A 21,208-nucleotide genomic window follows, 5' to 3' on the forward strand; every position below is an offset into this window, starting at 1 on the left:
GGAACAGACATTTGGTCTAGTGGCTAAGATGTCTGGGTCTCACAGTGGGCTGCCTGAGTTTGATTCCTGGTTCTGGCTCCTGACTGCAGCTTTCTGATAAGGCACACCCTGGGAAGTAGCAGGTGATGGCGCAAGTACCTGGGATCCCGCCATTCACACCGAAGACCTGGACTGAGTTCTGGGCTCCTGGTTTTTTGCCTTGCCCAGTCCTGGCTGCAGTGGGCATGTGGGAAGTCAACCAGCAGATGGAAGATCTCTTTCAATCTGTGGCTCTGTGGCTCTGTCTCTCTCTTTCTCTCTCTCTGTCTTTCTGATTCTGCCTTTCAAATAAATAAAAATAATAAATAATATTTTAAGAGTTAGAAAAAGATTCATGCAGAGTGTTTTCATAAAGTACATTTTTCCATTAGCTCTTTGTAGAGCCCTCCTATTCACAGATTTCAACATTTCCCACACCAAAGTAAACTTGTCTTTCAATTCCATTTCCCACGAACTTTTGAAGTCCTTCCATGCTTTTTAAAGATTTTATTTACTTGAGAGGTAGAGTTACAGGCAGAGAGGAGAGACAGAGAGAGAGGTCTTCCATCGGCTGGTTCATTCCCCAGACGGCTGCAACGGCTGGAGCTGTGCCCATCTGAAGCTGGGAGCTTCTTCCAGGTCTCCCATGTGGTTGCAGGGGCCCAAGGACCTGGGCCATGTTCCACTGATTTCCCAGGCCACAGCAGAGAGCTGGATCTGAAGAGGAGCAGCTGGGACATGAACTGGTGCCCATGTGGAACACCAGCGCTGCAGGCAGAGGCTTAGCCTACCATGCCACAGCGTCAGCCCCCCTTCCACAAGTTTTACAGTCTTCCCAGCCACGTGCTGATCACCAGGAAAAGGGGGCAGGTATTAAAACCTCCATCTGCTCTTCCATACCTGCTGTGTGACTGTGAACAGGCAGGTTTCCCTGGGCCTCATCTGGAGAGTGGGAAGGATTGTACCCAACAGGAACGAGCTGAGGGCTAAGTTGAAGAACTCACCTTGCCATCTTTCTTGATGTGGCCTCTGCCTTCCCTGTGAGCACAGGGATCCAGCCTAGGAAAGAAAGAAAGCCATGGGTTAGGTCAGCTCTTTCTTTCCAGGATGGCAATTTACCTTGGAAATTGTTGGGTGGAGAGGGAGGAGATTTGCCTGTTTAAATTAAGGCAGATGTATTATGTGAAGCCCAGTTAATTTTTTTTATTTATTTGAGAGGTAGAGTTACAGTCAGTGAGAGGGAGACACAGAGAGAAAGGTCTTCCTTCCATTGGTTCACTCCCCAAATGGCCGCAACGGCAGCAGCTGTGCCGATCTGAAGCCAGGAGCCAGGTGCTTCTTCCTACTCTCCCATGTGGATGCAGGGTCCCAAGCACTTGGGCCATCTCCTACTGCTTTCCCAGGCCACAGCAGAGAGCTGGATCAGAAGAGGAGCAGCCGGAACTAGAACCGGCGCCCAAATGGGGTGCTGGTGCCGCAGGTGGAGGATTAACTTACTGCGCCACGGTGCCAGCCCCAAGCCCAAATAATTTTTAAAGAAAATCTGGATGCATCAAAGAAGTGGCATGCTTGGGCCAGGCAGCTTCAAGTCCTGCCCTCGGAGTCCCCGGTGCGCCTCCTTTGCCACAAGGTGTGTTTCCTGGAAACGGTTGAGAAGCCAGGGTTTGTGAAAGAGCTTAGTGTGGACTGCGCGCTGAACTGCCTCATTTAATGTGCCACTCCTGTTTTACGGAGCGTGCGGCTGGGATTCCCTGGCACATACATTGACGCCTCCTCCTGGATGTGGCTAACATGGGACTTATCTCCGTGCTCCAAAGCTCCAAGGTTCTCTCCTGCTGTCTCCTGACTGTCGAGGGGCAGCACTTTTTTTTTTTTTTTTTTTTTTTTTTTTTTTACAGGCAGAGTTAAGACAGTGAGAGAGAGAGAGAGAAAGAGAGATAGGGAGAAAGGAGAAAGGTCTTCCTTCCATTGGTTCATCCCCCAAAATGGCTGCTACGGCTGGCGCACTGCGCCGATCCAAAGCCAGGAGCCAGGTGCTTCTCCTGGTCTCCCATGCGGGTGCAGGGCCCAGGACTTGGGCCATCCTCCACTGCACTCCCGGGCCACAGCAGAGAGCTGGCCTGGAAGAGGAGCAACCGGGACAGAACCGGCGCCCCAAAAGGGCAGCACTTTTCATTCAGTGATGCAGGCGTCAGTTGGGACCCTCTCCTTCCTGCACATCCCTTGTCCACTCCTCAACTTTAAGTGCTGTCAACGTTGCCACCCTCACCCGTCTTGATCATGCCTTTGTCCCTGTTCCCAGCACCCATCAGCCCCTGCTTAGACTTCTGTTATCACCTCCATCCAGTTGGCCTCCATTCTCCACACTAAAATGGACCTTCAGCTTTCAGATCCTCAAATCTGATGATTTCTGCCCATTGCTCTTAGAATAGCATGGCCCATGAGGCCTGCATGGCCCAAACCCTAGTTCCTCCAGCCTCATCTGGGACAGACTCCACCTGGTACTGGTGGCTGCAGCCACCCCAGCTTCTCTTCTGTTCCTGCTGCTCCTCCTTGCCACCCTTATCCCTCCCCAGTGCCCGTGGCCCAGCCCGCCCCCTCTGGAGTGCTTCCATGCCCCTACTCAGCAGCCCTTTGTAGACGGAAGATGCATTCAGCTTTCAAATGGCAGCTCCAGGGGCTCATCTTCAGAAAGGCCTCTTCTAATGCCCCAGAAGGGGCCATCATTTCTCTTGCAGTCTGGCAGGATCACGTTCCTTTCCTTGAAGAGGACTTATCTCAAGGTGTGCACGTGGGTGACAGTCTGAATGTCACAGACATCTATAAGCTCTGGGAAGGGATGGACAGTCCCTCGGCCACCATCCTCTCCAGGCACTTGCAGGTGCTCATCTTCACCAGTGGCCCCATCGTAGCTATGTGAGTGCAGTGAGCCAGCTGGGGTCCAGATGGCCCACAGGTGGCCTGAGAACATCCATATTCTACTCACAGCTCGGGATCCTGGACCGTCAAGTGCAGGCTCTGCCTCCTCACTGCAGATGTTGCAAACCAGGCCCATGTGCTTTTTATTTAAAGATTTTATTTATTTATTTATTTAAGAGGTAGAGTTACAGAGAGAGGGAGACACAGAGAGGAAGGTCTTCCACCTGCTGGTTCACTCCCCAGGTGGCCGCAACAACTGGAGCTGCGCTGATCCGAAGCCAGGAGTCAGGAGCTTCTTCCTGGTCTCCCAGGAGGGTGCAGGGGCCCAAGGACTTGGGCCATCTTCCCCTGCTTTCCCAGGCCATAGCAGAGAGCTGGATGGGAAGAGGAGCAGCCGGGACTAGAACCCGCACCCATATGGGATGCCAGGGCCACAGGCAGAGGATTAACCTACTGCACCATGGAGCAGGCCCCTGCACTTTAATCTATGGTTTTGATAGCCCTTGGGGCCCTTATTTTGCTAAAACATACAGGATGGCAAAGCACCTCCTGATATGCAGATGGCTTCGTGTCACCCCCAAGATCTGACCAGACTCCTAGCTTCCTACCCCTGCTTCACCTTACCTACCCAGTCTTCTCCACTGTGGGGCTCAGTGTCCCTTTCCCAGCCACACTGAACTTTCCCACGCAGGAACTGGCGGGAGGCAGAGGTGCATTTACGAACAGCTGGCCTGTTCCTCCCACAGAGCCTGAGAGAGGCAGGCCTTGGGGGGCTGTTTCATGGATGTCACCCCCTTCCGTCAGTAGTCAGCCCCTGGGAACCCTGGAATGCCAATCCAGAACTCCTTTAAGGAGATACAGGGGTAGTTCAAAGAGTTTGTAGAAAATGAAATTAAAGGATACATCTCTTTTGGTTCAAAAGGTTTGAAAAATGTTTTTTATAATATGCAATTTCCATGAGATTTTTGAAGATCCCTTCCATATAAGACTTCCAAAAACATTTTTGTACCAAAATAAGCATATATTTCCATTGCATTTTCCATGAACTTTGAGAAATACCCTTATGTTTTCATGCCATTTTCTTTTTTCTTTAAAATGTGCTTATTTGTGTATTTATTTATTTAAAAGACCGAAAGAGAGGGATAGGGAAAGCGTGGCGGGTGAATTTTTCCATCTGCTGGTTCACTCTCCAAATGGCTGTGGCTGCAAGGGCTTGGCCAGGCTGAAGCTAGGAACTCAGAACTCTGTTGTGGGTGGCAGGGACCCAAGCACCTGGGCCACCCTCAGCTGCCTTCTCAGGTGCATGAGCAGGGAGCTGGACCGGAAGCAGAGCAGCTGGGACTCAAACCACTGCTCATAGGGGTGCCAGCTTCGCATGCTGAGGCTTAACCCACAGAGCGCCGGCCCCATACCGTTTTCTTTGTGGTTGGGAAGCCACAGAGTCCTCAGTGAAGTGTGGTTTCTAGGAACCAGATCATGGACACGGTGCTGCCACCTGTAAGCAGTGTCTCAGGTCACGGAGGTTAGATCAGAGCAGAGGGCTCCTGGAATCCTGGCTCCTTGCACCTAGTGGTAGTGTGATTTTGACACTGTAGTTTTCTCCAACCGTAAATCAAGGCTGAATAGAATTTGATGAAAATGTCTACCTCGTAGGTAATTCAAAGATTGTTTTGAAGATTAAAGGAAATCGTCTGATGAAAAGACTTATCATAATATCAAAGAGTATTAACTGCTCTGTATCATTCGCTGCCATTAGCACAGCATAATTCCAGAGGTTTCCTGGGCATTGCGGTGCCATGCATGTTAACACAGCATCCTTTAAAAAACAGCACTGCTAGCTAAGCACACCATTCTCTGTCTTCTGCTTGCAGCCCTGGAAAGGAAGATATCAATGAGGCAAAGCAGAGAGGAGCTGATCAAGCGAGGAGTCCTGAAGGAAATCTATGATAAAGGTAAGGAACCCAGGTCCCCTGTCTGTGGGCCTGAGAACTGTGTGGGGAATCTGTGGGCTTATTTCTCATGGCTGCATTTGGTTCTCTGCGTCGTTTTACCAGGACTGGCACCTTTAAGACTCCAGGCGATTCTGGAGAGCAAAAAGGATATAACAGAGAGGGGTAAAACTCAGTGTTGTATGTAAGGGGGATGGAAAGCTCCCCCGTGCACCCCCAGGATGCTAAGAAACATGGCGTGGCTCCAGGAGGACGTCGGCAGCAGCTGTAGGTAGTGGGTACAGGAGGACACCCGGAGTGGGGATCTCATGGCTTCAGCTCTTCCAGGCAATAGGCGATCTCAGGACAAATGCTTGACTCCACAGGCATCTGGGGTTTCCATAACAGGTGCCCATACATCCATCCGTCCATCCTTCCTTCATTCATGCAGTCTGTCTCCCCACAATAGAAGAAAGTAAAGAGGAAAAAATTAAAATACACAACTGTACACACGAGCTGTTTTTAGCGGCACTACTTATACCAGCTCGGGTCTCTGTGGCTGCAGGTGTTTGCTGAGGGATACCGGGATACCGGACGTCTTTTGCTCTTCCAATACTCGTGTATGCAGTGGCCAGCACAGTGTATTGTGTATTCTTCACAGCTCTTCTGTAAGAGCTCTCCCACTTTTTGTAATAAATATTTATTTGGGAGAGGCAGAGAGAGCTCCCATCCCTTGATTCACTCCCCAAATGCCAGGAAGGGCCAGGGCTAGGCCAAGTCCAGAGCCAGGAATTGGAAACTCATTCTAGGGCGGCAGGAAACCAAGGACATGGAGCATCACTCTGCTTACCAGGACCTGCACTGGCAGGAAACTGGGGACCGGAGTCCGAGGCAGGGATGGAATGCAGGTATCCTGACGCAGGGCGTGGCTCTTGTGACCTAGTCCAAGGCCAGAGGACCGCCTTGAGCTTCGCTTTAGGCAGTAGTTTTTGCATGTGCGTTGTCCACTCCCTGCTCTCTCCTCACTGCTCCCTGCTCTCTTTCCCACGCTGAGGCTACACTCTCCCTGGTAAAGCTTTAAGTAAGAGAACAGACTGTCGCTTCCAATCATGTACTCATCTCTAGGAATTGTCTGTCAGGTTTTCTCATATTGCTCCTGGCTGATGCGACTTAGCCAGATGATTAAATCATGGAATATTCTAGATCCTCCCTGCGAGACGGCCAGCTGCTGTGACTGTGGCGAGCAGTCTGTTCGCCTTGTTTCTGAAGGTCCTCTCCGTGCCGTGCTGGGGTCCTCGTATAAAGGCAGTGCATGCTTCTAGTCCTGGGGCGTCCCTCTGACCCCACTGGTTTTTCACTGTTGTTTTCTTGTTTTGTTTTAACATTTTATTTATTTGAAAGGAAGAGTTACAGAGAGAGACAGAGAGAGAGAGAGAAGTCTTTCATCTGCTGGTTCACTCCCCCAAATGGCCGCAACAGCCAGGGCCTGGCCAGGCCAAAGCCAGGAGCCAGGAGCTTCTTCCAGGTCTCCCACGTAGGTGTAGAGGCCCACAAACCTAAGACCATCATCTGCTTTTCCCATGTGCATCAGCAGGGAGCTGCATTGGAAGTGGAGCAGCCGGGACTCAAACCGACACCCATAAGGGATGCAGGTGCTGCTGGTAGCAGCTTAGCCCACTGCAGCACAGCGCCAGCCCTGACCCACTGTTTTGTGAGCTGCTCCTTGTCCCTTTGCCACATCTCACCTCACACGTTCCTAGCATTTTTGAAGTATTTTCTTGCAGCACATCTTGCCAGGCTGCAGTGAAAGTGAGAAATGTCCGAGCTCTTGCCCAGTGCCTGAGCCCTTGCTCAGGATCCTAGAGGCAGGCTGTGGAGCTGGACTGTGAACTCTGACCTCCTGGAGCAGGGATGCCCTAGTGGGTGCCACTTCACCTGCCTCGCTCTGGGAAGGGCCAGGCCAGGGTGAGACTTCTTTGGTTGCTGACGCTGCCCATGGGGAAAAGAATCCATAATTTTATCCCTTTTCTCCAAGTCTGGCTGTCTGCACCCCCACCCCAGCCCTCCCGTTTAGTGACCCGAAGCCTCCGTGCCTCACGCTAAGCTCCTTTCTCCATATCCCCTCCCTGTAGAGACAGGTGGCGTCTGACAACAGGAATCAGCTAGAGAGACCCAGTACTTCAGTAAATGTCCGGGCAAATGCCAGTTGTCACTGTCCTTTCTTCTGCAACTGTTATACCTGTCGGCTTCGTAAAGCTGCAGGTACGATCCCCAGGGGAGCAGGCACTTCGCCGGAACATGCGTTCTGTCCAACTGCTTCCAGTAACAGAGCGAGAGGCTTCCTGGGCTCACAAGAGAAGTCGCAGGCTGTTAAAGTGAAAAAGCCTTGTTGTAGGAGGAAAGGCACAGAGGCTGGTGCTTACCCAGGCCAAGGCAGCCGCGAGGAGTCCCCTGAGAGCACGAGATGTGCCTTGCCATCATGTGGCTGTCGGCAGGCACGGAGCTGACACGGGATGTGCACGCAGTAGCTGTTGACAAGGGGACGCTGATTACCCGCCAGTCTCCTGTCTTATTTTCATCTTTGCATGTCTCCCTGGCTCTGCCCCTTCCTGTCTGTCTGTTAACTGACTGCAGATATGCAGGGGCCTCACAGCTGCCTGCTCATTCCTGCAAGCCTCGGAAATCCGGTCTGGTGTAGACTCGATGCTTGAGAATGTTCACTCTCTGCATGAGAGCAAGAGTGAAGGAGAACAGGGATGAACATCAGAGATCAGTGGCACGTGGCGGGTGTACAGCTTTGGGTGTGCCATGGGGTTTTCTGATAAGAGCAGCCTTTCTGTGTCACTGTGGACATTCATCTCTTGACTCTTTTTCCCTTGAGAATGAGTTCTATCATTAATTAAGGAAATAACTAAGAAAGCAAGCAATGTAGTTAAACACTTAGGCATAACTAAAACTTACGAGACATAAGAATGTCTTCCACTTAATACACTAAAATGAAATAAATCTTTGAGAACAAGCTTTACTGTTAACTCTCATAGTACAACTCTTGGAGGACAGAGGTCCTGCGTGAGAAGTTAGTACACAGTGATTCCTGTTGTTAATTTGACAATTAACCCTCTTATATATGATGTCAGTTATCACCCGAGGCTCTTGACATGAGGTGCCTAGGCTATGGAAGCCTTTTGAATCCACAAACTCTTTCAGTATTTAGACAAAGGCCATAAGCAAAGTGGAAGTTCTCTTCTCCCTTCAGAGAAAAGTTCCTCCTCCTTTGATGATCCCTTCTTTCCACTGGGGTCTCACCCACAGAGGTCCCTCATGTAGGACATTTTTGCCACAGTGTCTTAGCTCTCCATGCCTGAAATGTTCTCATAGGCTTTTTAGCCAGACCAGAATGCCTGAAGGGCTGATTCTATGGTCAGAGTGCTACTTAAAGCCATTGTCATTCTGTGAGTCAGCTGTGTGGACTGCATCCCATGTTGGAGCATTCACTCTTTTTAATTCTGCATATTATTATTACCAAACATTTAATCCTATTTATATGATCACTTTAAAACTTGATCCTATCCATATGATCTCTATAACATTTAGAATGCTATTTTTATCACCCAGCTTAAGGAGATTTGGAGTCCCATGTCAAGTTTTTAAACTGTAACCTTAGAAGTAAGTCTGTAGGAATGTATACAATTACAAGCCTCATGCACTTCATAATTACACCTTTAGGAACATGGTGATTCTTCCCACTGTGCCCACTCTCCCACCCATACTCCCATCCCTCTTCCTCTTGCCTCTCTTATTCCCACTCTTATTTTTTACTAAGATCTGTTTTCAATTGATTTTTTAAAGATTTATTTATTTATTTATTTGAAAGGCAGAATTACAAAGAGGCAGAGGCAGAGGAAGAAGGAAAGAGAGGAGGTCTTCCATCTGCTGATTCACTCCCCAGATGGCTGCAACAGCTGGAGCTGTGCCAATCCAAAGCCAGGAGCCAGGAGCCAGGAGCCAGGAGCCAGGAGCTTCCTCCAGGTCTCCTCTGTGGGTGCAGGAGCCCAAGGACTTGGGCCATCTTCTACTGCTTTCCCAGGCCATAGCAGAGAGCTGGATTGGAAGTGGAGAAGCTGGGACTCGAACTAGCATCCATATGGGAGGCTGGCACTGCAGGTAGTGACCTGATCCAATATGCCACAGTGCTGGCCCCTTCAATTAACTTTATGCACATATGATTAACTCTGTGTTAAGTAAAGAGTTCAACAAATAGTATATAAAAAAAAAAAACTGTTCCTCAACAAGGCAAGGGCTGTTCAAGTCATTGCATCTCAAAGTGTCAATTTCACTTCTACAGATTGCCTGTTAGATGCTCTTTTAGTTATTACAAGTCAGGGGGAACATTTGTATTTGTCCTTTTGGGACTGGCTTATTTCACTAAGTCTGATGTTTTCCAGATTCATCCATTTTGTTTCAAATGACCGGATTTCCTCTTCTTTTTTACCCCTGTGTAGTATTCCATAGTGTACATATTCCATAGTTTCTTTATCCAATCTTCAGTTGATGGGCATTTGGGTTGATTCTATTTCTTAGTTGTTGAGAATTGAGCTGCAATAAACATGGGGGTACAGATAAGTTTTTCATTTGCTGATATCATTTCCCTTGGGTAAATTCCTAGGAGTGGGATGGCTGGGTCATATTGTAGGTCTGTATTCAGATTTCTGAGTTATCTCCATATTGTCTTCCATAGTGGCTGCACCAGTTTACATTCCCACCAACAGTGGATTAAGACACCTTTTTCCCCACATCCTCACCAGCATTTGTTTGTTGATTTCTGTGTGAAAACCATTCTGACTGTGGTGAGGTGAAAGCTCATTGTTGTTTTGATTTGCATTTCCCTGATGGCTAATGATCCTGAGCATTTTTTCATGTGTCTGTTGGCCATTTGGATTTCCTCTTTTGAAAAATGTCTGTTTAAGCCCTTTGCCCATTTCTTAACTGGGTTGTTTGTTTTGTTGTTGTGAAGTTTCTTGATCTCTTTATATATTCTGGTTATTAATCCTTTATCAGTTGTATAGTTTGCAAATAATTTCTCCCATTCTGTCAGCTGCCTCTTCACTTTGTTGAGTGTTTCTTTTTCAGTACAGAAGTGTCTCAATTTGATATAATCCCATTTGTTAATTTTGACTTTGACTGCCTGTGCCTCTGGGGTCTTTTCCAAGAACTCTGCCTATGCCAATGTCTTACAAGGTTTCCCCAATGTTATCTAATAATTTGATGGTATCAGGTCACAGATTAAGGTCTTTAATCCATTTTGAGTGGTTTTTTGTATAAGATGTGAGGTAGGGGTCTGGCTTCATACTACCACATGTGGAAATCCAGTTTTTCCAGCATCATTTGTTGAAGACCACTATCCTTGTTCCAAGGATTGGTTTTAGCTCCTTGATCAAATGTAAGTTTGTTATAGATGTTTGGGTTGATTTCTGGTGTTTCTATTCTGTTTCATTAGTTTAACCATCTGTTTTTTTTACCAGTACCAGGCTGTTTAATTATAACTTCCCTGTAATATGTCTTTTTTTATTTGACAGACAGAGTTAGACAGTGAGAGAGAGAGACAGAGAGAAAGGTCTTCCTTCCATTGGTACACCCCCTAAGTGGCCACTACAGCCGGCGTGCTGTGCCGATCCGAAGCCAGGGGCCAGGTGCTTCCTCCTGGTCTCCCATGTGGGTGCAGGGACCCAAGCACCTGGGCCATCCTCCACTGCCTTCTTGGGCCACAGCAGAGAGCTGGACTGGAAGAGGAGCAACCAGGACTAGAAACCGGCACCCATATGGGATTCCGGCACCGCAGGCAGAGGATTAACCAAATGAGCCACTGCGCCAGCCCCTAAAGCAATCTTAAAAAAAAACAAAAATAAAACTGGAAGCATCACAATACCTGATTTTAAGACATATTACAGGGCCGGGGCTGTGGCTCACTTGGTTAATCCTCCACCTGTGGCGCCGGCATCACATATGGGTGCCAGGTTCTAGTCCCGGTTGCTCCTCTTCCAGTCCAGCTCTCTGCTGTGGCCCAAGAAGGCAGTGGAGGATGGCCCAGGTGCTTGGGCCCCTGAACCCGCATGGGAGACCAGGAGGAAGCACCTGGCTCCTGGCTTCGGATCGGCGCAGCGTGCCAGCCATAGCAGCCATTTGGAGGATGAACCAACAGAAGGAAGACCTTTCTCTCTGTCTCTCTCTCTCACTGTCTATAATTCTACCTGTCAAATAAATAAATAAATAAATAAGATTGCTTTAGCTATTCAGGATCTCCTATGCTCCCATATGATTTTCAGCATCATTCTTTATAGATCTAGGAATAATGTCCTTGGTATTTTGATTGGTATTGCATTGAATCTGTAAATTGCTTTGAGAAGAATGGACATTTTGCTGACATTGATTCTTCCAATCCATGAACATGGAAGATTTTTCCTTTTTTTTTTTTTTTTTTGGTATCTTCTATTTCTTTCTTTAATGTTTTGTAATTCTCATCATAGAGATTTTTGACATCCTTTGTTAAATTTACTCCAGGATGGTTGATTTTTTTTTTTGTAGCTATTGTGAATGGGATTGATCTTAAGAGTTCTTTCTTAGCCGTGGCATTGTCTGTGTATACAGAGGCTGTTCATTTTTGTGCATGGATTTTATATCCTGCTACTTTACCAAATGAGTCCCACTAGTCTCTTAGTGGAGTCTTTTGGATCCCCTATATATAGAATCATGTCATCTGCAAATAGGGATAGTTTGATTTTCTTCTTCCCAATTTGTATGCCTTTGATTTCCTTTTCTTGCCTAATGCCTTGGCTAAAACTTCCAGGACTATATTGAATAGCAATGGTGAGAGTGGGCATCCTTGTCTGGTTCTGGATCTCAGTTGAAATGCTTCTAACTTTTCCCCATTCAATAGGACTCTGGCCATGGGTTTGTCATAAATTGCCTTGATTGTGTTGAGGAATGTTCCTTCTATACCCAATTTGCTTAGATTTTTTATCATGAAAGGATGTTGTATTTTATCAAATGCTTTATCTGTGTCTATTGAGATAATCATATGGTTTTTGTTTATCAGTTTGTTTTGTTAATGTGATGTTTCACATTGGTTGATTTGTGAATGTTGAACCATCCCTGCATACCAGGGATAAATCCCACTTGTCCAGGTGAATGATCTTTCTGATGTTTTTGTTGGATCCGATTGGCCAGAATTTTGTTGAGGATTTTTGCATCTTTGTTCATCAGGGAAATTGGTCTATAATTCTCTTTCTTAGTTGCATCTTTTTCAAGTTTAGGAATTAAAGTGATGCTGGCTTCATAGAAAGAATTTGGGAGGATTCCCTCCCTTTAAATTGTTTTGAATAGCTTGAGAAGGATTGGAGTTAGTTCTTTAAATATCAGGTAGAATTCAGCAGTGAAGCCATCTGGTCCTGGGCTTTTCTTTTTTTGGAATGGTCTTTATTACTGATTCAATTTCCATCTAGGTTACAGGTCTGTTTAGGTTTTCTGTGTCATCATGGCTCAAGTTAGGTAGGTTGTATGTGTCCAGGAATCTTCATTTCTTCTAAGTTTCCCGGTTTGTTGGTGTACAGCTCTCTGTTGATTCTTTTTATTTCTGTAGTGTCTGTTGTTAAATTTCCTCTTTCATCTCTAATTTTATTAATTTGAGTCTTCTCTCTCCTTTTTTCGTTACTTGGGCCAATGGTGTATCAACTTTGTTTATTTTTTCAAAAAAACAGCTGTTTGTTTTCCTGATCTTTTGTATTTTTTTGTTTCAATTTTGGTATTTTTTCCAATTTAATTATTTCTTTTTATTACTAGTTTTGGGTTTGGTTTGCTATTGTTTTTCTAGATCCTTGAGATGCTGGTAGCTCATTTGTTTGGTGCCCTTCCAATTTCTTGATCTAGGCACCAGTTGCTATAAACTTTCCTCTTAACACTACTTTTGCTGTATCTCATAAGTTTTGATATGTTGCATATCAGTCTTTATTTGTTTCCAGAAATTTTTTTAACATTTATTTATTTATTTGAAAGAGTTACACAGAGAGAGGAAAGGCAGAGAGAGAGAGTGAGAGGGGTCTTCCATCTGCTGGTTCACTCCCCAATTTGCCACAACAGCTGGAGCTGCACCGATCTGAAGCCAGGAGCCAGGAGCTTCTTCTGGGTCTCCCACATGGGTGCAGGGGCCCAAGGACTTGGGCCATCTTCTCCTGCTTTCCCTGGCCATAGCAGAGAGCTGATGGGAAGTGGAGCAGCTGGGTCTCGAAATGGCGCCCATATGGGATTCCAGCTCTTCAGGCCAAGGCATTAACTCGCTGCACCACAGCTCCAACCCCGCCAGAAATTTTTTGATTTCTATTTTGATTTCTTCAGTGACCCCACTGTTCATCCAGGAGCATGTTATTCAGTCTCCATGTGTTTGCATATGTCCTAGAGATTCCTGAGTTGCTAATTTCCAGCTTCATTCCATTGTGATCTGAGAAGGTACATGGTACATGTCACAACTTTCTATCACATTCCATCAGCAACTAGAACCATGGGTCCTGGGATTAATATACTTGGTCCCAACTCCAGTTGCCGTGCTGACTGGCTGTGCAGTTTTAGTGGAGTCATTCCCCTCTCTGCTCCATTCCTGTATCTGCAAGGGTGAATGGCGTTGTGCTGAGGATTGCTTGAGTTCGTCTGTAAGTTCTCAGGAAACGTGAGCGTGCCATGGTTCCCAGCCTCAATGTAGCAGCAGCTGTATTTTTGCAAACCCTTATGCCTGACCCCAGCTAACCCTGTCAATGGGCCAAGAATCAGAAAAGGTGGACAACTGTGTCCCCCTATGTCCAAGGATCGAAAAGGAACACAAATGTGGCCCCTCTCCAAATGGTCAGTGTCAGGGAAAGCCCTGCTTCTCACAACCTCCCCCACCTTGCCTTCCTCACTTTCCCATCATCCTTTTTGTTGTCCCTGAGCATCCAATGGGTAGAGCAAACACAATGCTGTTGCTACTGCCTGGACATCAGCAAGTGGCAAAAGATGCTCATCGTTGTTCCAGGTTGTCAGCTTGCAAGAGATAGGTGTCAGAGATTCGGAGCCACCATTCAGTACCGCCCGGCTGACGATTCCTCATTTTGTGCCACTTCCTTGTGTTGGCACACAGGACTCTACCTAGTCACCTGGCCGTAAAGCTGTTTCCACCAGAGATGCATGGTCGCTGGCACCTGCTGCGTTAACTTGTGATGGCTGTGTCAGCACATCCACCCTCATGTAGCCTGGGGACCCAGCCTCCGTGTGCACTGCAGTTAAGCATATGTGTGTGTGTGTGTGTGTTATTGCTGATGTGATGCAAAGCATTTGTTCTCTTGAGTGGATGAGATCGCCTGTTGAGTCTGCTTTACATTGTTGCTTTTGCTCAGTCCTACCCTGCTCATTCACAAGAAGTGTACAAGTACCCTATGGAGAGTGATGTGAGATTCCTCACTCTGCGAGGTGCCAGCTCAGGGTTAATGAAGTTTTATTACTCTACCAGTTCTCCCCCAGGTCATGTATGTTTTTCTTAGTGGGTTGGAATTCCCAAGCTTCTCAGTGAATTCAAATTAGGCAAAAGGAGAGCTTGGGTCCAAAAGGAAAAAAAATAATCTTGGGTATCTGAAGAACTAGCGCAGCAATCTGTCATTATGGGGCATGTTAGTGAGGAGTGTGGTTATCCAGGGGCTTGTGGGTTTAACATTTGTTTCCATTTAGAATCGAAATGTTAGAGTGCAGAGGAGCTTTAGGTAAATGTTTAAAAAATCAGAGGGAATTATTTGATCTCTAGATACATTGAAACCACATAAAAACACAGCCAACTTTGAAAACTGCATAAGAGGAAAGTTGTAAATTATATTAGTCTGGATGGTAGTAGGGACATAAAACTCTAAGTGCCTTTTCTCCTGTTTTCCAAATTTTCTACAGTGTGACTGAAATAGTTGTATGAAAAATGCATCAAACATGAAGATGAACCATCAGTTGTCTAGTGAAAATGCCAAAGCCACTAATGGTAGAAAACGATCTATAAGTGGATGGCTTATTTTTCTTTATTCCCTAGTCATGTGGCTTATTTGTTTAGATTAGAAGTTTATTTCAACAAACTAAACAAAGTTTAATGGAACAAAGTTCTCCTAGACTCCTGGACTATCCATTCAGTCATTCAGTCATTCAACAAATGAGGACCCTGTACTTCCTCGGTGGCCGGTCATCAGCCGGGGGCCAAGCTATGGAGATAACTGAAAGAGCCAAATGTTACTTTCCCAACCTTTGTCCTACTAAGGGAAACAGGAACTACTGTTTGTTACATATTGTCAAGAATTAATGAGCACTCTGAAGAAAAACCTAGCAGCACACTAACGAGATAAGAGCAGGGATTTTAGGTAAAGGCAGTCACCGAGGACTTCTCTGGGGAAGTGATGTTTTCACAAGAGACATAAATCCAGTAACTGCATGGCTGAAACAAGGACATGGCCACCCACAATCTTGAAACTTGGTCCTGCCACCACTTTAGAGCAAGCTGCAACCTCATTTGCAGGCCTTACATTCTTTAAATTGACTCAGTATGTTGCTTTTAAGCGAAGCCTGTATGCTGTATCTGCCTCTGTGTCCGTCCTCTGTAAGGCAGAGCATGACCTGCACCCTCGCTGCCCAGAGCGCACGGTGGCTCCACATTTCACTCGGAGTCCTAGGTTTCCACCATAGCCTGCAGGACCCTGTGCGATCCGCCCTCTGCCCTTCAGCCTCAGTGCTTGCCTTAACTCCCTGAGGACCTCCGTGTCCCAACACCAGTCCTTGTGGACTTTCTAGCCCTGGAGGTTGGCATCAGCTGCTCCTTCTCGATCCCTCGTCCCCTGGGTAGCCACACAGTTAACACCTCTTCTGATTCCTTCTCAAATGCCACTTTCTCCAGGAAGCTCACCCTAGGACCATTCAGCAAGATTTCCATCCCACCCCTTTTCTTTTTTAAAGATAAATGTATGTATGTATGTGTGTATTTGAAAGTCAGAGTTAAAGAGAGGGAGAGAGAAAAAGATCAATCTTCCATCCACTGGTTCATTCCCCACATGGCTACAATGGCCAGGGCTCAGCCAAGCCAAAGTCAGGAGCCAGGAGCCTCATCCGGGTCTTCCACATGGGTGCAGGGGTCCAAACACTTGGGTCATCTTCTACTGCTTTCCCAGGCGCATTAGCAGGGAGCTGGATCGGAAGTGGAACAGCTCCCTACTCTACCCGGGCGGCACCAGCAAATCTGGGGAGGAATTTGCTAATTTTCACGCAACAAACCCTTCTGCCAGGACACTCCATCCTTTGTCCTGGAGAAGGGGAGGTAGGTAAACAGACTCCCTTAAAAACCAGGGAGTGCAAATGGACTGCGTGCCCAGCCCTCTGCCCTCTGCTGGCCTGCCTGGCCTGCCCAGGTGTATTCTCCCCACTCAACCATGTTCTCCCCCAGTCCGAGCGACTGGGCACTCTCTCTCTGTCCCTTCCATTCTGACAGACGCCTTGTCCCCAATAAAGCCTTATCACTCTGCTAAAAAAAATTTTTTTTTAAAAAAAGTGGAGCAGCCAGGACACAAAGCAGCACCCATGTAGGATGCTGGCGTTGTAGGGGGCACTTAACCTGCTTTGCCACAACGCCAGTCCCTTTACCCCTTTCTTAGTGCTTCATTCCTTACCCTGTTCGACTACCATCTTCCAACGTGCTCATCAGTTACTTATTGATTATGTTAATCTGCTTCCTTCAATGTTTCTCTCTTCTCACTGGAAGTAAAGCGCCACCAGGTATGGCAGCGATTTTGCCCACTTTGTCACTGATGTGGCTCAAGTCCTACAACAGCGCTTGGGACTTCACTGTTGGTGCTCAGTAAATGCTTAGTGAACGAGTAGCAGGTGCAAACATGAGGCTCTATCTGCATGCTCACAGGACTTGGTGTATTCACTTGTATTGGACAAATCCAGAACACTAAAGGATGATTTTTATTCCCTTTTTTGCTGGCATTTAAATAGGCAATAGTGGGATATGTATGTGTTTAAGTACGTGGATGCCAAAGGTTGTGCTTTCGGAGAGTGGCTTTACGTGTTGTGGGGGACGATGTACCAAGGACAACACAGGGTACTTCACGAAGTCCATGGAAAATGGTACAAACAATTTGGAAATCTCCAAGTAGTTTTGTTCATCCTCTGCAGTTGTCATGAACTTTTTGCCGACTCCATGCCATTAATCAATTAGCGGTGATGTTTTCTGACTTAGCAAGGATCTTGAGAATCACCTAGCAGAGCTGCTGTTTGTTTTCCAGTTTAGAAGGGAAGCACGAAGCCCAGGATGCTGATTGAGCCCCATAAGTCACAGCCAGTGAGTGTGGAGTCTTTTTTTAAGATTTGTTTTATTTTATTTGAAAATCAGTTACAGACTGTGAGAGAGAGACAGAGAAAGATCTTCCATCTTCCAGTTTGCTCCCCAGATGACCACAATGGCCAAAGCCAGGAGCTAGGAGCCAGGAGCTTCATCCAGCTCTCCCATGTGAGTGGCAGGGGCCCAAGCACTTGGACCATCTTCCATGCTTTCCCAGGCACATTAGCAGGAGGCTGGATCAGAACTGGAGCAGCTGGGATGTGATGTGGCACCCACTGGGATGTCGGTAGCTTTGCCCACTGTGTCACACACGAGCCCTGAGTGTGAATTCTTAAAACTCCTACCAAGACCATCTGAACTTCACTTGGAATTCACAGGCACACAGGAAAGCTTTGTATGTTGGTAATCAGAATATCTTAAGAACACTGCTGTTAGTGATTATTGCAAATAGTCACTGCAGATAACCGGTGTGCTGTAGTTGTAGGGTTGTGGGGGTAACCCTGGTGATTGTGTGTGATTTTCGACACTGGGCTCCCTTGGGAGGAGAGGGGCAGGAAGACCAGCTTTCCACCGACCAGTGACACAGCCAGGTCCCTGCACACAGACACTTCCTCAGCCTGCCTCCAGCAGCCTGCAGGTGTATGGTTGAGGCTGGCGCAGCTTAGCTAGAAGCTTCTGCTGCAGCTTCACCTAGCTCTAGAGGTGGAGAGGATCCCACTGGAGGAGAAAGGAGGTCCAGGGGTGGGGTGGGGGGCATGTCTGTGGCCAGGAAAGAACAGAACTGATGGGACGTGGTGGCTGCCGTGCTCTCTGGTGCATGCTGGGAATTACAAATAACATTTCCCAGCAGGTAATGAAGTGCGCCAAGGTATGTTTTCTTCCTCAATCTGGTTAGAGCCATGTTTGGGAAGGTGCTGTATTTCATTATAAACACAGACAGGAGCCTTCTGACGTGGACAAGTCTTTTCACACAGACTTGGCGTTGTCTCTCCTCTGGCACGCAATAGCAAAAGGCCTGATAATTCAACTCAAAGGTCATCATCTTAAAATACAAGTAACAAGTTCTCCTCTGTATTAGGGGAGGCAAATGTAGCCTTGCCTTCTGGATCCTCTTGTTTGTCTGGTGTCCCAGGTGCACAGACTTGCAAAGCCTTGAAGTGCATGGGAAATGCTTTTCCCAGCCTTTCCCAGGTATACTGTGCTTTGCCCCATTTTTAGCCGTCTCTGATGCCTCACCTGGAAATGGCATCTTCTGAAAGCTGGGATTTACAGAGTGCTTCCTTTAGCAGCAGTAACATAAAATTTGCATAGCACTTAGGCACTTTGTATAATGGACTTACCTAGATGGTTCATTGAGGGTTTTTTTTTTTTTCCAACAAAATCTACTCAAACAGTATAAAGGTGTCAAACTGAGACAGATGGAAAGTGGTTTTATGAACCAAAAAAAGAAAAAAAAACCCAGGGCAGAGCAAAATTGCGATTAAAAAGTCTCTTTAAGCTGCAGTGTTCTCTCTGAAAATCATCATCCCATGCAAAAAGAATTAATGAAATCATTATTATAGCAATGAGTCAGCATTGCCCCAAGAAATGTATTCACTCACTCTGTGTTTCCTGAGCACCTGTTACATCGCAGGCACCAGGAATATGAGGAAGACAAGTCAGGCCTGCCTGCCTAGCAGAGTGTATCATCCTGGTTTAGAGTGAAGGGGAGAGTAGGGTTTCCTGTGTCAGCCACCAGGCCTGGAGACCTAGGATGGCATCTTGGAAGGAGTGATGTCTCAGAGGAAACCCAGAGATGCATAAGAATTATCCTAGAGAAGACGGGGTGGGCAGGGGAGCAGCGCATTAGGAATAAGAGAACAGTGAGAGTGTCCAATGCGTCTGTGGTTAGAGAGCATCAGGGCAGATCACACACGCTGCAAAACTGTATTTGTTGTTTATACATCTCGAGAGCAGTGAGGAGCTTGGGAGGGTTTTCTACACAGGTGTTTAGCCTCATCTCTCTCTGCCTACAGGAGATGATAACTAGGAAGGAGGCCAAGACATGGTGAGTCAGGGAGGCCAGTTAGCCGACCAGTGTTGAGACTCACAGGGTAGGGCAGTAGACAGCAGGAACGAGGGAATTAGGGGTGGGTGGTGGAGATGGAGGCAGGGGACTGACCAGACAGTGACAGGGATGAAGTCCGGAGGTCCTGTGCCAGCTTAGATGGAAGGGGTGGAGGAAAGGCAATAGGCAGGGCTGATGCTTGGGATTCGGGCACAGGTGATGGACTGGAGCTGTATGGGAGCCATGTGCTGAGCTGGGCACCCAAGAGAAGCGAGTTCGGGACACAGAATATTGTGGCGAGTGGTCCCATTGATTTGGAACTATCCACGTGTCAGAATGGCCTGCCATAGATGCCGACGTGGAGCGTAAGAGGGAGGGGCATCTGGGCTGGAGATGGTTTGGAAGCATCGGTGCACACGTGATTGTGAGGTTGTGTAAGTGGATGGTGTTTCCCAGAGGATGCACAGCAGGAAAACAAGTGGCCTTAATAGGAGACCCGATGGAACCAAACTTGTAATGTCAGAGACTTCAAAAAATTCGGAGTGAGAAGACCTTCAAAGACTGAGAAATAGCCAGAGAAATAGGAACTAACTCAAAATGTATAGCACTGTGGAAATCAAGGCAAGAGACCATGGCGCAGTGAGGGGGATGGTCCCAGGCATTTAGTACAAATATATCAGATAGGATAAGTGATAACAAAAAGATTTTTTTAAAAAAAGGAAGTGTGTGTGTGTGTTTAAAAGATTATTTATTTGAAAGGCAGAGTTACAGAGAGGCAGAGGCAAAACAAGAAAAAAAAAGAGATCTGTCCGCTGATTCCGTCCCCAAATGGCCACTATGGCTGGAGCTGAGCCAACCCAAAACTAGGAGCCTGGAGCTTCTTCCAGGTCTCCCACATGGGTGCAGGGGTCCAAGCACTTGGGCCATCTTCTACTGCTTTCCCAGACCACAACAGAGAGTTGTATCGGAAATAGATCAGCCAGGACTTGAACCAGCTCCCATATAGCACTACTTTGGCACAAAAAGAAAATCACGTGTTTTTTCATGAGACACATTTTTCATGAACTTTTCAAAGACTCCTCATATGCATGGATTTCCATTTTTTTCCACCAAAATAAGTGTATCTTTTAATTGGGGAATTCCACACACCTTTTAGAATATTCTAGTACAGCTGTCCACCACAGTCAGCGGCAGACCATGTAAACAGGGGCGATTCCCCAAGGTGAAGTCACCTGGTGACATCAGAGCCGTCTTGATACAAATGCGCCCCATGGTGTTTGTGCAGTGATGCAATTGCTTTAATGACGCCCGGCCCAGAACGCGTCCCTGTCCTTGGGACACATGGCCCTGCAGTCCACCGAGCTGCCACTCGTTGTGCTGGGGAGTGGTTTAGCAGCATCGTTCTAACCTCTCGCTTCCAGAATTGGATAGACTTTGGCAGGTGCATTGGATAGACCTTGGGCCTTGAGCAGTGGTGTCCAGTAGAAATGTCAGCAACAATGGAAATGGTCTCTCATTTGTGGTGGCCAAGTGGTTTTGGAGCACTTAAAATGTGGCTCTTCCCCGGGGCAGGCCTCATGTTGCAGTGGGTCAAGCCACCACCTTTGACGCTGTCATCTCATATCAAAGTGCAGGTTCGAGTCCTGGCTGCTCCTCTTTTGATTCAGATCCCTGCTCATGTGCCTGGGAGAGCAGTGGGAGGATGGCCCAACTACTTGGGCCCCTGCCACCCACTTGGGAGACCTGGATAGGGCTCCAGGCTTCTGGCTTTAGCCTTACATAGCCCTGGCCATTTGTGGCACTTGGGGAGTGAACCAGCTGATTTGAATAACCACCGCATGTGGCTGTTAGGGGCCATCTTTGAGAGCTCAGGTTGAGATGCAGAGGTATCTCCATCACTTTCCTCCCAGG

General features: G+C 47.2%; 1 protein-coding gene across 6 annotated transcripts in view; it reads left to right on the forward strand.

Annotated features, from left to right (window-relative positions):
• PHACTR1 (phosphatase and actin regulator 1) overlaps positions 1–21,208 on the forward strand; it is a 586,996-nt gene that overhangs the window by 450,729 nt on the left and 115,059 nt on the right. For all 6 annotated transcript variants that reach the window (XM_062184620.1, XM_062184626.1, XM_062184633.1 and 3 more), the window contains one exon: positions 4,809–4,889. In XM_062184620.1, coding sequence (XP_062040604.1) covers positions 4,809–4,889 — 81 coding nt within the window. The remainder of the gene's footprint in view (positions 1–4,808; positions 4,890–21,208) is intronic.

The sequence above is a fragment of the Lepus europaeus genome, chromosome 3, assembly GCF_033115175.1.
Source record: "Lepus europaeus isolate LE1 chromosome 3, mLepTim1.pri, whole genome shotgun sequence".
Lineage (NCBI taxonomy): Eukaryota > Metazoa > Chordata > Mammalia > Lagomorpha > Leporidae > Lepus > Lepus europaeus.